Genomic DNA, 16,556 nt, shown 5'->3' with positions numbered 1-16,556 from the left:
GATCTATAACTAACTAAATGAACTTAACAGTATATAAAATGAATTCTTATAAGTACATTTTAAAATACAGAAAAGTCTCTCCTTAAACTACATATTATAAAGTTGATCATTTGTAACTCATGACACATACACACACACACACACACACACACACACACACACACACACAGAAGTTTAATCCCGGCTTTGTCACAAGCCATCCATGTAATCTTGGGCAAGTCACTTTGAATCTTTGGTCAGAGTTTCTGAACTTGTAAAATGACGAAGTTAGAGATTCACTCTACTTATAAACCCTACTGAGAAATTTTATTTTTTTTCTCTTCATAATCTCACAAATCAAACTGAGGTGAAAACACTTTATAAAATCTCTCTGAAAATCATTCCAATAAATACCAAAGAAAAAAAAAAAAGGTTCCCTGATATATTAGCAATTATGCTCTTTAGAACTGGTTCCATCTAATGTTAAGGTTAGGTTTTTCCAAAGGCTAGTGACATCCAGTTAACATATCAATTGTTTTTAATGTATACTCCCAGCAAGATTACATTTGCTTTCTAATCATGTTTCCAAAATGCCAGTAGGAAGGTAAACAAGAGAGGAAAAACACAAAATGCCATCTATAATAAGGTACCTGTTTTAACAGTTTAAAAGAATAATGTTTGAATGTATGGTATGCTATATGATATTAAACTATACACCTCTATGTAAATAAACTTCTGAATTTTAGGTTGTCAAAATTTTATATAAGATCCTACTCCTAAATCAAATTCTGTACTTGAATGATGTAAGTACACTGTCCTTACCTTGCAAATAAAAAACCAGGCTAGAAACTGTCTACAGGAAATCAATGAGACTGAAACTATATAAAGTCAATGAAACACTCAAGTACATCTACACAACTATCTTTACATGCAGAACTGCTTGTATTCATGCAACTATCTGATCTCAAAATAGTTTAGTTTAAGAACGAGAAACCTGCTTTAGTTAACTTGATTAATACACTTTAAAAAAAAAACTGACTCACCTTCGTCCAAGGATGTGCCTTAATTTGAGGGAATTTAAATTCTGTGTAGTTTGGGTTCATTTCTCTGATTTGCTCCCTTGTTGGAGTTCCCAGGACCTAGGTAAAGAAAGCAGGTTATTGCCATCTTTTCCTATATATTTAGAAATTTATATGTTTTAAGGCATTGGATTCACTTAAAAAAGGAATTCTCAACTTAAATAAAATACTTAACTCATTAAATAGAGCAGTGCTATGATCTGAATATGTCCCCCAAAGCTCATGTGTTGGAAACTTAATACCCAATTCAACAGTGTTGAGAGGTGGGATGTTTAAATGGTAATTAGATAATGGCTCTGCCCTTGTGAATGGACTCACATCATTAAAGTGGAAGCAGGCTTGTTATTTCAAGAGCGGGCTGGTTAGCAATGTAAGTTTGGCTCCCTCTCACTCTTGCCCTGTCTTGACTTTCTGCCTTCCAACATGAGATGATACAGCTATGAAGGCCATCACCAGATGTGGGCCCTTTGACATTGGACTTTCCAGTCTCTGGAACAGTGAAGCAAGTAAATTTCTATTGTTTATATATTACCCAGTCTTTGGTATTCTGTTATAGCAGCACAAAACAGACTAAGGCAAACAAACTTTGTGAAAGTCTTTTATCTGTAGCCGACTACAGATTTCATGCTGTATTACCATAGACAGACTTCTATGGTAACAATAATGTTAAATTTGGGTCATAAAAAAGATTACCATACTCATAAATATTCAAGTAAAAATCAGGTATATTTGTTTTCTCTAGAAAAACTATCTATTGCAATAATCACATCTGAGAGTATTTTTTCTTCACTTAGTTCAGTATAGCCAAAGATTATGCAGCTGTCCCTTGGTATCCAGATTGTTTCAGGAGCCCCCTGAGGATACCAAAATCCAGACACGTTCAAGTCCCTTATATAAAATGTCATAATAGTTGCATATAACCTACTTACATCCTCCTATACTTTAAATCATCTTTAGGTTATTATAATACTTAGGTTATGATAATACTTAAATAGTTGTTACATTGTATTGTTTTTAAGTTGTACATTATTCTTTATTAATGTATTTTTACATTGTTATTTTCTGAATATTTTTGATCTGCAGTTGGTTGATTCTGCAGATGCAGAACCTGCAGATATGGAGGGCCAATTGTATTATCAATATATCAGGTAAACTTTATTATAAACCCTCAATAATTCATTTAGTCATTGAATACTTAGTGTCCCTTGTGTACAAGGAACTATGTTAGGACTTTTGGAGGATACAAAGAACAAGAGATTTCCTGCTACCATAAACTTACATATTTGTATGTCCAAAAAGTATAACTACAGTACACAACAAAAATGTATTGAGCACTTCATTGTCTCTAGAGCTATACTAGGGACTGAACAAAGGAAAGCACATGGACCTGGCTGTACAAGATGGATGACAGGAAGAAACATTAAATGCTAAAAATTGAGGACTTTGAAGAGAAACACTACATATTACTCATCTTTATAACTATAAGACCTTGTATAAATCAAATTTGTTGAAATAAAATATTAAACCAGTTACAGTTCAAGAATAGTTGCACAGAAGTAGAAGAAAGGAATGGTAAGTACTAGATTTGTGGTGGCAACGAGTGAACAATCAGGCATAATTCTGTAACCATTCAGGGCAAAGTGAGAATTTGTTATGTTTTTGTTATTGGTTCTAATTCTTTAGACTCTGCTAAAACTTTCAGAACTTCATTCAAATTTTTAAAAGTTTGTTCTTTAAAAGACGCTTAAGAAAATGAAAAGGTTAGCCACGAACTGAGGTATTTAGAATATATAAAAAACTTATAATTCAAAATAAGACAAGCCAATACAAATCAGCAAAAGATATGTACAGGCATTTCACCAACGATGACATAGAGATGGCAAATAAGCATAAGAAAAGATGTTCGGCATCATTAATCATTAGGGAAATGCTAATTAAGACGAGATACCACTACATACCCAATAAGAAGGCTAAAATTAAAGACTATGTAGGCCGGGCACGGTGGCTCAAGCCTGTAATCCCAGCACTTTGGGAGGCCGAGATGGGTGGATCACGAGGTCAGGAGATCAAGACCATCCTGGCTAACACGGTGAAACCCCGTCTCTACTAAAAATACAAAAACTAGCCGGGCGAGGTGGCAGGCGCCTGTAGTCCCAGCTACTCAGGAGGCTGAGGCAGGAGAATGGCGTAAACCTGGGAGGCGGAGCTTGCAGTGAGCTGAGATCCGGCCACTGCACTCCAGTCTGGGCGACAGAGCGAGACTCCGCCTCAAAAAAAAAAAAAAAAAAAAGGCTATGTATAACAAATCTTGGCAAGGATGTAGAGCAACTGAAGCTCTCACCATTGATGGTGGAAATGTGAAATGGTATACAGCACCTTGGAAAACAGTTGGGAAGTTTCTTAAAAGCTAAACATATACATATCATACAACCCATCATGCCCACTCCTAGGTACTTACCCAAGAGAAATGAACGCATATGTTCATACAAAGACTTGTACACAAATATGCATAGCATATTTTTTGCAACTGCTAAACAGCAGAAACAAACCAAAATGGCATCGAGAAGTAAATAAATGATACATAGCCATACAGTAAAATATTACTCAGTAATTTAAAAAGAACATGGATGAATCTAAAAATAATAAAGCTGAGTGAGAGAAGACAGACCAAAAAGAGTACCTAAAGTATAATCACATTCATGTAGAATTCTAGCAAATTTTCTACCTATAGTGACAGAAGATCTACAGTTTTGAGAAGCAGGACTACAAAGGGACACTAGGAAGCTACTGGGATTACGAATGTTCATTATCTCAGTTTCATGGGTGTAAGCATACGGCAAAACTTATCAAGTTGAACACTTTAAATATGTGCAGTTTTTAAAAATATTTATTTCTGTGGACACATAGGAGAATATATCTGTGGAATATATGAGACACTCTGATGTAGGCATACAATGTGTAATAATCACATCAGGGTAAATGTGGTATCCATCACCTCAAACATTTGTCCTTTGTTTATTTTTATTTATTTATTTATTTTAGAGACGGAGTCTTGCACTGTTGCCCAGGCTGGAGTGCAGTGGCGTCATCTTGGCTCACTGCAAGTTCCACCTCCTGGGCTCACGCCATTCCCCTGCCTTAGCCTCCTGAGTAGCTGGGACTACAGGCGCCTGCCACCACGCCTGGCTTATTTTTTGTATTTTTTAGTAGAGACGAGGTTTCACAGTGTCAGTCAGGATAGTCTCGATCTCCTGACCTTGTGATCCACCCACCTCGGCCTCCCAAAGTGCTGGGATTACAGGTGTGAGCCATCGTGCCCGGCCTATCCTTTGTTTTATAAACAACCCAATTATACTCTAAAGTAGTTTTCAATATTTAATTAAATTATTATTATGTATAGTCACCCTGTTGTGCTATGAAATACTAGATTTTATTCTTTCCATTGTTTTGTACCCATTAACCATCCCTATTTCCCCCTCAACTGCCCTTCTCAGCTTCTGCTAACCATCATTCTACTCTCTATCTTCATGAGTTCAATTGTTTTAATTTTTAGCTCTCATAAATAACTGAGAACATGTGAAGTTTGTCTTTCTGTGCCTGGCTAAACACAATGACTTCCGGTGCCATCTATGTTGTTGCATATAATAGAATCTCATTCTTTTTGAGTATATATATATATATATACACACACACACACATATATATATCACATTTTCTTTATCTATTCATGAAGTGGCCGTGCTGATGAACACTTAGGTTGCTTCCAAACCTTGGCTATTGCGAAGAGTGTTGCAATAAACATAGGAGTGCATTTATCTGTTCAATATACTGATTTCCTTTCTTTTGGATATATACCTAGCAGTATGACTGCTAGATGGTATGGCAGCTCTATTTTTAGTTTTTTCAGAAGCCTCCATACTGTTCTCCATGGAAGCTGTACTAATTTACATCACCACCACCAACATACAAGGATTCTGTTTTCTCCACATCCTTGTCGGCATTTGATACTGCCTGTCATTTAGAGATAAAAGCCATTTTATCTGGGGTGAGATGATATCTCATTGTAGTTTTGATTTGCATTTCTCTGATGATCAATGATGTTGAGCACCTCTCATACACCTGTTTGCCATCTGTATGTATCCTTTTGAGCAATGTCTATTCAGATCTTTTGTCCATTTCAAAATCAGATTATTAGATATTTTTCCTATAAAGTTGTTGAAGCTTCTTATATATTCTGGTTATTAAGCTCTTGTCAAATATTTTCTCCCAATTTGTGCATTGTCTCTTCAGTCTGTTAACTGTTTCCTTTGCTGTGCAGAAGCTTTTTATCTTGATGTGGTCCCTATGTGTAGTTTCTTGTATGCCAATTACACCTGTAATAAAAACTTTCAGAAATTATTTAACTATTAGAATACATAAAGTTTGGGTAAGACAGATGGAAGAATATTCTGAACTACAGAATCATTACTGACATAAATCAAAAAGGAATCTAGTTAAAAATAAACTGACCTTTAACTGTGTATAAGGTAATTTCTGAGCAAACTCCTAATGTTATTGGAAAGAAAATAAAAAGATGACTGTAAAAATAATCTAAATTATTAACACTTATTCTAACCCCTATTTCTAACATTGTTCTGGTGATATGTGCATGTGTCTGTGTATGTGTATACATGTACCTGGTGAGAAGGTGAGGAGTGAAAAATGAGGGAGCAGTACTAATAAGCTTATCAATAATTGTCACATGCAACGCCACTGGATTCTTTTGAGAGCTGAAAACAAACAACGGTGGCAATGACATGAATAAACGAGTGTTTATAAACGTATACCTTCAGTGACCCTACAACCTACTGATTTCCATTTCAAGCTATTATACCCCAATAGAGAAATTCTTATACCTCTAAAGCAACATTGTTCATAATAATAAAATACTGCCAATAAAAGCAAAAATCCACCAGTAGAATTAACAAATAAATTGTGGCATAGTCATACAATAATATACTAACTAGCAATGAAGAGGACTAAACCAGAGCTACACATACCTTTATGGATGAATCTCACAAACAATGAATGCACACAGTATGACTGCCTTATATAAAGGTCAAAATCAGACAACACATAGTTTACATATTAAAACTGTAAAACTAAATAAAAAACGTAAGAATACTCATCATTAAAATCAAGTACGGATTATCTAGTTTAACAAAGAGGATGTGGAAAAGGGGGCTGTGACTGGTATGGGGCAAAAGTAATTCTTCTACCTCTAATTCTTAATGTAAGTTGTAGTTACATGAATATTTACTATTGTACTTAAAACAATATATTTGTATATATTTTTCATTATGATATATTTAGAAATAATCAAAATGATACTTCAGAAATGCCCACTCTTGAATGAGTATTTGTTGTACAGTCATCCTCTATATATTCGGTACTTTGCTAACATAAGACACAGTACTAACTCTCCAAAAGAAATGAGAATTATATGACGTCCATTAGTAAATGCACCTGTTTACTGTGTGAACAGAAATCACATGGACTTCTTAAGCATTCAGCTAACTTTCCTATAGAGGTTATGGGGGATAATTCAAGAGTTACTGATATGGTTTGACTATGTTCCCACCCAAATCTCATTTTGAATTGTAGCTCCCATATTTCCCTTATGTTGTGGGAGGAACCCAGTGGGAGATAATTGAATCATGGGGGCAGTTTGTCCCATGTTGTTCTCATGATAGTGAATAAGTCTCACAATATCTGATGGGTTTTATAAAGGGGAGTCTGCCTGCATAAGACAAGCTTCCGTCTCTTGCCTGCCACCATCCATGTAAGATATGACTTTGCTCCTCCTTGCCTTCTGCCATGATTGTGAGGCCTCCCCAGTCATGTGGAACTGTAAGTCAACTAAACCTCTTTCCTTATTAAATTACCCAGTCTAGGGTATGTCTTTATCAGCAGCGTGAAAATGACTAATACAGTTACAATGTATAACGTAAGTCAGGATGTTCCTTGAAATGAAAGTTTTACAATTCTTGTTTTTTTTTTTTTTTTCTACTTATAACCTAAGAATATTCCTAATGGAAGCAAATCTGTGAAATATACAATAAGACAGTTGAGAAGCATGTGCTTATACACAAAGTATGCTTAACATATAAACTTTTAATAATTTATTTAAGGTACACCATGTGTGTGTACTCACTCTCACATCCTTCTCCCTAAACTCACTGTCTCACAGCCACTTAGATCTAAACATTTTACCTAATATTATGTCGAGGAAAATTTCAAACAAAAAAGTTGTAAAAGTTTTACAGTGAACACCAACCCACTATATCCACTATCCATATTCTCCAACTAACATTTTACTCTATTTGGTTCATCACATATCCAACCCTCTATCCATACATCAATCCAACTATTTTTTGATGCATTTCAAAATAAGTTGCAGATATCAGCACACATCAGCATGCATATAATTAAGGTTTGATATTTACAACTTTATAAGTATTTTTTACATACCTTGAATCCTCCTTTAATATATACCAGAAAACGCACATGGAAAATCTTTATCACAATGGGAAATAATCTGCTTTGATGAATAGTGATGATATTTAAAAAGTATTTTTTTCTTCTGCAACTCATTCCTTTATAAAGATTTATACACTTTTACTGTCAGTTTTGCTGTTGATTTGCATTTATTTCACCTGGGTTCCCCACTGGTTAAAACAAGGTTTCTTTATTATACTTACAATCAGTGGTCAGAGTTTTAACTAGCTATATTCTTTACCTTCAAAATGTAGTTATCACTGACTTTTAAGAGGCTTTAACTACCAACCTGTAAATAGAATTGCTGTTGATGTATTCACTATAAATTATTTTTAAAAAGCAATTAACTAAAAAAGTCTGTCAGCAAAAAATGGCAAAGAAAATCCTATTCATCCATTTACTGTCACATGACTGTGAATCACGAAGGCTATTAGATGGGAAACAGAGATCCTAACATTACAGTATGTTCCATGTTTAATTCAACTACTATCATTTTTCTAGTCTTTTCCTTACTGTTTCTTAAATCTTAACACCAGGTTCTCCTTAGGGTGGCTGACAGTGGGATTTACAACATATTAAAAAATACTAAAAACTCAAAAAGCTCTCAAATTTCAAACACTGAAGAATATTTTATTACGACAAGGTCCTCACAATATAGGAAAAAAACTACTTATTTCTGTTGGTGACTTCTAATGATAAACCAATTAAAATAAAACTTTAGGGAGCAATTTTAAAATGCCTACTATCCCTAGACGTGATCAAGAATGGTCACCAAAAAAGTATTAAAAAAAAATGGAAACTAGATGAGAGATTTTCTAATTCAGGGGTCAGCAAACTTTTTCTGGAAAGGTAAATATTTAAAGGTAAATATTTAACTTTGTGGGACACAAAGTCTCTGTCACTGCTCAACTCTGCAACATAAAAACAACCACAAACAAAAGTTTATTTACAAAAATGGGTAGCAGATTGTGTTTGGCCCCTGGACTCTACTGTGTTGACCCTTAATCGAGTACAAACATTTTTAAACATGAGAAAAACAGACCCAGAAGGAGTATCTTTTCAGAGGTCATAACCAGAAATAGAGCTAGAAAGGAATTTAAACCTTATTAGTGGTAAACAAATTTTAGGAGGCGGCATCAAAGAATCTGGTTATTGAATGTGGCTAGAAGGTAAACAATTTCAGTAGTTGTGAAAAATCTTGATGATATTAGGCATGAAGGAGTAGATCTGGAAGAGAAAATAATATTTGAGATCAGACATTCAGGAAGAACCAGGAAGAGCTCTCCACCAAGTGGTGGACATCAGATATATTACTTAGAAGAGAGCTTGAGGCTAAAAGAACTGCTTTGGTAGTACCTGTGGTATAAGCGCTAGGTGGCTGTGACAGTGTATAACAGTCAAAGCAGACAAAGAAGAGTGCTAAAGATGGGCATACAAATATACAGAAAAAAGAGAAATTTAAACAGAAGGCTGAGATAGAAGTACAAGGAGTTGGGCAAGGTCCCATAGACAGTGACACTATGGGGGCCAAAGAAGGTGAACACTTAAAGGACAAAGAAGTATCTTGTGACACAATGAACCCAGGCAAAAAATAAAGTCCAAAAGGTGTTCACTGCAGGTGGCCATTAAGATTTCCTTTCTGATCTTGCTGAGGTCATGAGAAGAGCAAGCCGACCACAATCACCTGACATGAGTTTAGTGGAATTCAGTTTTCCTTTCAAAACCTACTGGCTGGCAGTGAGAGAAAGGAGAGAACAAAGAACAAATATTTATTAAGCACATAGCATGTAAGAGCAGTGTGCTAGATATATCAATTTTCTTTTCTCATTTGAATTTTGCAGATACAATATTATCCTCTTTTACACTTGAAAAACCTAAGGCTGACAGAAGTCTCAAGGTTACAATTTGTCAGTGGTAGATAGGGATACAAATGTATGTGTCACTGACTCCCTAAAATGGTCTATCTCATGTTAAGGGCAGAAAAGAAGGAAGACTTTTTACAAAATAACTTTTAAAAAGTCATTTTCAGGCCAGGCGCGGTGGCTCAAGCCTGTATTCCTAGCACTTTGGGAGGCTGAGACGGGCGGATCACGAGGTCAGGAGATCGAGACCATCCTGGCTAACACGGTGAAACCCCGTCTCTACTAAAAAAAATACAAAAAAATAGCCGGGCGAGGTGGCGGGTGCCTGTAGTCCCAGCTACTTGGCAGGCTGAGGCAGGAGAATGGCGTAAACCCGGGAGGCGGAGCTTGCAGTGAGCTGAGATCCGGCCACTGCACTCCAGCCTGGGCGACAGAGCAAGACTCCGTCTCAAAAAAAAAAAAAGTCATTTTCTTAAACTACACTGATTATTCCATAAAAAAGAAAACTGAATCCTTTTGAGTTGTATAAAATATATAACGGTTTTGTAAGATCATGAGGCTATAAACAAGTTTCGAAAGTTAAACAGACTTTTTGGCAACTTAAACAAAATACCGATTTCAATAAAATCTACCCCTATCATGGTAATTCAACTTAATAAAATGAGTATCAACATTATACTGAATGGGCAAAAACTGGAAGCATTCTCCTTGAGAAGTAGAACAAGGCAAGGATGCCCACTCTCACCATTCCTATTCAACACAGTACTAGAAGTGCTAGCCAGAGCAATCAGGCAGGAGAAAAAAACAAATAGCATCCAAATAAAAAAAGAAGTAGTCAAACTATTTTCTTCACAGATGATATGATTCTATACCTAGAAAGCCCTAAAGACAAAGGTTCCTGTCAAAAGGTTCCTGGAACTGATAAATGCCTTCAGTAAAGTTTCAGGATACAAAATCCATAAATGAAAGTAAGTAGCATTTCTATACACCAATAATGTTCAAGCTGAGAGCCAAATCAAGAACATAATCCTATTTACAATAGCCACAAATAAAATACCTAGGAATACTTCTAACCAAGGAGGTGAAAGATCTCTACAGGGAGAACTACAAAATGCTGCTAAGAGAAATCAGATGACACAAACGGAAAAGCATTCCATGCTCATGGATTGGAAGAATCAGTACTGTTAAAATGGCCATACTGCCCAAAGCATTCTACAGATTCAATGCTATTCCTATCAAACTACCAATGTCATTTTTCATGCTATTCCTATCAAACTACCAATGTCATTTTTCACAGAACTAGAAGAAACTATTCTTAAATTCATATGGAACCAAAAAAGAGTCCATATAGCCAAAGCAATCCTAAGCAAAAAGGACAAAGCCAGAGGCATCACATTACCTGACCTCAAACTATACTGTAAGGCTACCTTAATCAAAACAGCATCATACTGGTACAGTTGACAAAAATAAGCAATGGGGAAAGGATTCCCTACTCAATAAATGGTGCTGGGATAGCTGGCTAACCACATGCTAAAGAATGAAACTGGACCCCTATCTTTCACCATAAACAAAAAGTGACTCAAGATGGACTTAAGATTTAAATGTAAGACCTCAAACTATAAAAATTTTACACGAAAACCTAGGAAACACTATTCTAGACATTGGCCTTGAGAAATAATCTGTGACTGAGTTCTCAAAAGCAACTGCAATAAAAACAAAAATTGGTGAGAACTAATTAAAGAGCTTCTGCATAGCAAAACCAACCATCAAAAGAATAAACAGACAACTTACAGAATTGGAGAAAATAGTCACAAACTACACATCTGACAGGTCTCCTACCCAGAATCTGTAAGAAACTTAAATCAACAAGCAAAAAACAAATAACCACATTAAAAAACAGGCAGAAGACATGAACAGAAACTTCTCTAAAGAAGACATACTGGCTAACACGGTGAAACCCCGTCTCTACTAAAAAGTACAAAACACTAGCCGGGCGAGGTGGCAGGCGCCTGTAGTCCCAGCTACTCGGGAGGCTGAGGCAGGAGAATGGTGTGAACCCGGGAGGCGGAGCTTGCAGTGAGCTGAGATCCGGCCACTGCACTCCTGCTTGGGCGACAGAGCGAGACTCCGTCTCAAAAAAAAAAAAGACATACAAGTGGCCAACAAACATGAAAAAAATGCTTCACAATCACTAATCATCAGAGAAATGCAAGTCAAAATCACAATGAGATACCATCTCACATCAGGCACAATGGCTAACTAAAAAGTAAAAAAACAACAGATGTGGTGAGGCTGCAGAGAAAAGGGAACACTTATATGCTATTGGTGGGAAGGTAAATTAGTCCAGCCACTGTAGAAAGCAGTTTAGAGATTTCTCAAATAACTTGCTTGACCCAGCAATGCCATCACTATGTATATATCCAAAAGAAAAATTGTTCTACCAAACAGATACAACCACTTCCATGTTCATCATAGCATTCTTCACAATAACAAAGACATGGAATCAACTTAGATGCCCATCAATAGTGGACTAGACAAAGAAAATGTGGTACATATACACCATAGACTACCACGCAGCCATAAAAAAAAATTATGTCCTTTGCAGCAACATAGATGCTGCTGGAAGCCATTATCCTAAGCAGATTACTGAATAGAAAAGCAAATAACGCATGTTCTCACTTATAAGTGGGAGCTAAACATTGGGTACTCATAGACATAAAGATGACAATAATACAAACTGAGGATAACTAGAGAGGGAAAGAAGGCTGCAAAACTAACTATTGGGTACCCTGCTCAGTACCTGGGTGACAAGATCCTTCATACCTCAAACCTCAGCATCACACAAGATACCCAGGCAACAAACTTGCACATGCACCCCTGAAACTAAAATAAAAGTTGGAAAAAATATTTTAAACTGTTAATAACAGAGGTCTTTAGCAACCGAATACTAGGAAGAAACAGTCATCTAACTGGCTAAACAAGATAAAATTGAGTATAAAAAATCTAAAACTTATTTTAAAATGCTTTGTAAAATATACTTAATAGAATGCCATGCAAAGGCTTGCACTGTATTATTATTTTTTAAAAGGCTATTATAGACTTCTGCATCTAGCTGTGATGAAATAATGAACACTGAAACTGCCCCCCAGGTGTAAACAACTAAGAAACTGGCTGACAAACAAAATTCAACATTTTTAAAGAAGTAGGAAAATATAAGAAGAGAAAAAATCAAGTCAGTCAACAGACACAGATCCAGAAATGACAGAGATGACAGAATTAGCACATAAGTACTTTAAAATAGCTATTATAACAAGGAGAGAAATAGAAGATATAAAAAAGAACCAAATGGAAATTATACAGTTAAAAAATATAGCATGTGAAATTAAAACTTCACAGGAGAGGATTAACAGGTTAGACACAGGGAAGAAACTGAATCACTGAATTAAAAAAATAGCAATGGAAACTATCAAAGCTGAAGCATGGAGGGAAAAAACATGTACAAATGTGACTTGAGTCTGATGGTTGGGAAGTAGGGCAGATGCAGAAAAATTATTTGAAGAAACATTACCAAAACTTACCCAAATTTTATAAAAACCATGCATTATCCCACAAATACAAGAAGTTCAATGAACCTTAATGAGGACAAATACAAACAATACTATAAAAACTCATAATCAACTGGTAAAAGCCACTCATAAAGTGAAAATCTTCAAGAATGCCAGAAACACATTATAGACAGGGCATATACAGGGTATCAACAGCTGACGTCTTATCAGAAACAATGAAAGCCAGAAGAAAAAGAGAGATCTCTCCAAAGAGTGAAAGAAAAATAAACCCTGGAAACCAATTCTGTCAAGTGAAAATATCCTTCAAAATAAATTTTTAGGCAAACAAAAGCTAACTGAGTTTGTCACCAGCAGATCTTCACCACAAAAAAGTAGTTCAGGATGAAAGAAAGACTTCCAAATGGGCATTCTGATCTACACAAAGGAATAAAGAGCACTGAAAATGGTAAATATGCAGTTAAACGTATGACATTTCCCCCTCATTAAAAAATTCCTCTTGAAGAAATTGCTTAAAACAAAGTAACAACTGTTGTAGGAAGTCAAGGACCCTGAACGGAGGGACTGGCTGGAGCTGTGGCAGAGGAACATGAATTGTGAAGATTTCATTTTACTATGGACATTTATCAGTTCCCAAATAATACTCTTATAATTTCTTATGCCTGTCTTTATTTTAATCTCTTAATCCTGTTATCTTCGTAAGCTGAGGATGTACATCACCTCAGGACCATTATTGTGTTAACTGTACAAATAGATTGTAAAACATGTGTGTTTGAGTAACATGAAATCAGTGCACCTTGAAAAAGAACAGAATAACAGCGATTTTCAGGGAACAAGGGAAGACAACTGTAAGGTCTGACTGCCTGCAGTGTCGGGCAAAATAGAGCCATATTTTTCTTCTTGCAGACAGCCTATAAATGGACGTGCAAGTAGGGAAGATATCACTAAATTCTTTTCCTAGCAAGGATTAATACTCTGGGAAAGGAATGCATTCCTGGGGGGAGGTCTATAAACAGCTGCTCTGTGAGTGTCTATCTTATGCTGTTGAAATAAGGACTGAAATACGCCCTGGTCCCCTGCAGTACCCTCAGGCTTACTAGGGTGGGAGAAAACCCTGCCCTGGTAAATTTGAGGTCAGATGGGTTCTCTGCTCTCAAACCTTGTTTTCTGTTAAGATGTTTATCAAGACAATACGTGCACTGCTGCACCCTTATCATAAGTTCTGCCTTTTGTCCTTTGTCCTCTTTCCTCAGAAGCATGTGATCTTTGTTCTTCCTTTTGCCCTTTGAAGCATGTGATCTTGTGACCTACTCCCTGTTCTTGCAACCCCTCCCCTTTTGAAATCCTTTTTATGTGCTGGTTTTGCGGCTCAGGTGGGCATCACGGTCCTACCAATATGTGATATCACCCCCGGAGGCAGAGCTGTAAAATTCCTCTCTTTGTACTCTTTCGCTTTATTTCTCAGCCAGCCGACACTTATGGAAAATAGAAAGAACCTATGTTGAAATATTAGGGGTGGGTTCCCCCAATAAACAACAAATATTGTAAGGATTATAACATGTAGAATTAAAAAGTATGAAAACTATAGCACAAAGAACAGGAAGGGGAATGGAAATACTGTCACATGGTTCTTGTTTTCCATATGACAGTGTATATTACTACTTGAAGACAGATTGTAATATATTGATGCACGTTTTAAAACTTAGACCAACCTTTAAAAATGCAACAAGGAAGTATAGCTTAAAAGCCAATAGAAAAAATAAAAACTACTCTTTTAATCCATAGGTGGCAGTAAAAGAGGGGGAAATACAGAGGAAAGGAAAGATGGGATGAAAAGAAAACAAATACCAAGGTGCAAAACTTAAACTCAACCACAGTGATAATTACACTGAATGCAAATAGTCTAAGTACTTCAATTAGAAAGGGAGAAATTGTCAAACTCAATTAAAAAACACCTAACTATATGTCTGTAAGAAATGCACTTTAAATTAAAACACATAGATTAAAAGTAAAAGAATGCAAGAAATTATACCATGCAAATACTAATCATAAGAAAGATAGAGTGCCTATATTAATATAAGAAAATGAAAACTTCAGAATAAGAAAATTAAACAAAAATAAAGAGGGGCATTTCCTAATGATAAAAGTCATTTTAAGACTAAATCTAAAATTATTGAGAAGACCATGTGTTGATGAGAATGTGGAGCACTGGAGTTCTCATGTGTTGTTGGTGGGAGTGTAAAATAGTAAAACTGCTTTGGAAAATAGTTTGGTAACCATACACTTACTTACCATATGATCAGCAATTTCATTCCTACTTTTTTATTCAAGAGAAATATAAACATATGTCTGCAAAAACATTTGTAAACAAACATTCACAGGAGCTTTACTCATAATAATCAAAACTCCAAAACAAGTCAAATGTCCATTCACAGGTGAATGGATAAACACATTGTGGTATACTCATAACACAGAATACAACTCAGCATAAAAAGGAATAAACAGGTGATACAGACAACAACACTGACGAATCTCACAAACATGATATTGAGCAAAAAAAGCCAAATACAAAAGAAATATATTTCGTTTATGAAATTCTAGAATAGGCATCTGTAGTGACAGAAAATAGATCAATGATCACCTGAGACAGAAGATGGGAAATTGACCACAAAGGAGAATGAACAGGGTGACCAACCATCCCAGTTTGCCTGGGACCATCTTGGCAAACCCCTCAGACTGGGCAAACTGAGACATTTGGTCATTCCAGGCTATAAAAAGAAACATTTTTAGGATGATAGAAATGTTCTAAATCTTGACCAGGGTAGTGGTTACATGGCTTTGTTTGTTGAAATTTACTAAACTGTCATTTAAAATGGCTATATTATACATAAATTATATTTCTATTAACTTGATTTAAAAAGTAAAAAAAAAAAAAAAAAGGGACCATTATGTAACTTGTGTTGCCTTTACTAAATGCAAACAGATGTTTAACCTGAAATTACTATTTATAAGGCTAGCATTAAAAGTATCAGAATCTGTCAAACCCTAAAATCAGAACTATTTTATATACAATATGCATATTTTTTTAAGAAACCAAAGATGAGACATAATCAAGTGGCATTTAAAAAACTTTTCAGTCTCTGAAGTTATTCACATTTCAAAACATTTATTTAGTGCCTATCCTCAAGAAGCTCTACGGCAGAGAGACTTGTACATAAATCAACAACAATCAGGTGACAGTAGTATAGCAAAGTAAGTATAGGTAATGTGTGAGGTGAAAGTGCTACACTGCAATGGAAAGAGGAATGGATTCAGAAGGTTCTGGAAGGGGAGTCAAGAGCTGATTTTACTTAAGGAATGTAGGAGGCAAATGAGTAAAAAGTACATTCTATGCACACTAGGTGTGTAGGTGAAAAACAGCATGCTAAAAGAGAATAAGGATTGGATTATAGATGAATGATATAATTAAAGGTTAAAAGGCAAGCAAGTGACAGATATGAAGAGCAAAGATTCTGAATGCATGACTATCTTTAATA

General features: G+C 35.7%; 1 protein-coding gene across 4 annotated transcripts in view; it reads right to left on the bottom strand.

The window, feature by feature from the left end:
- GSK3B (glycogen synthase kinase 3 beta) overlaps positions 1–16,556 on the bottom strand; it is a 279,756-nt gene that overhangs the window by 53,010 nt on the left and 210,190 nt on the right. For all 4 annotated transcript variants that reach the window (XM_033211108.1, XM_033211110.1, XM_033211112.1 and 1 more), the window contains exon 8: positions 1,023–1,118. In XM_033211108.1, coding sequence (XP_033066999.1) covers positions 1,023–1,118 — 96 coding nt within the window. The remainder of the gene's footprint in view (positions 1–1,022; positions 1,119–16,556) is intronic.

This window comes from Trachypithecus francoisi, unplaced genomic scaffold (assembly GCF_009764315.1).
Source record: "Trachypithecus francoisi isolate TF-2019V2 unplaced genomic scaffold, Tfra_2.0 Lachesis_group0, whole genome shotgun sequence".
Taxonomy (NCBI): domain Eukaryota; kingdom Metazoa; phylum Chordata; class Mammalia; order Primates; family Cercopithecidae; genus Trachypithecus; species Trachypithecus francoisi.
The sequence above is the reverse complement of the archived record's forward strand: the minus strand, read 5'-3'. Positions and strand labels throughout refer to the sequence as shown.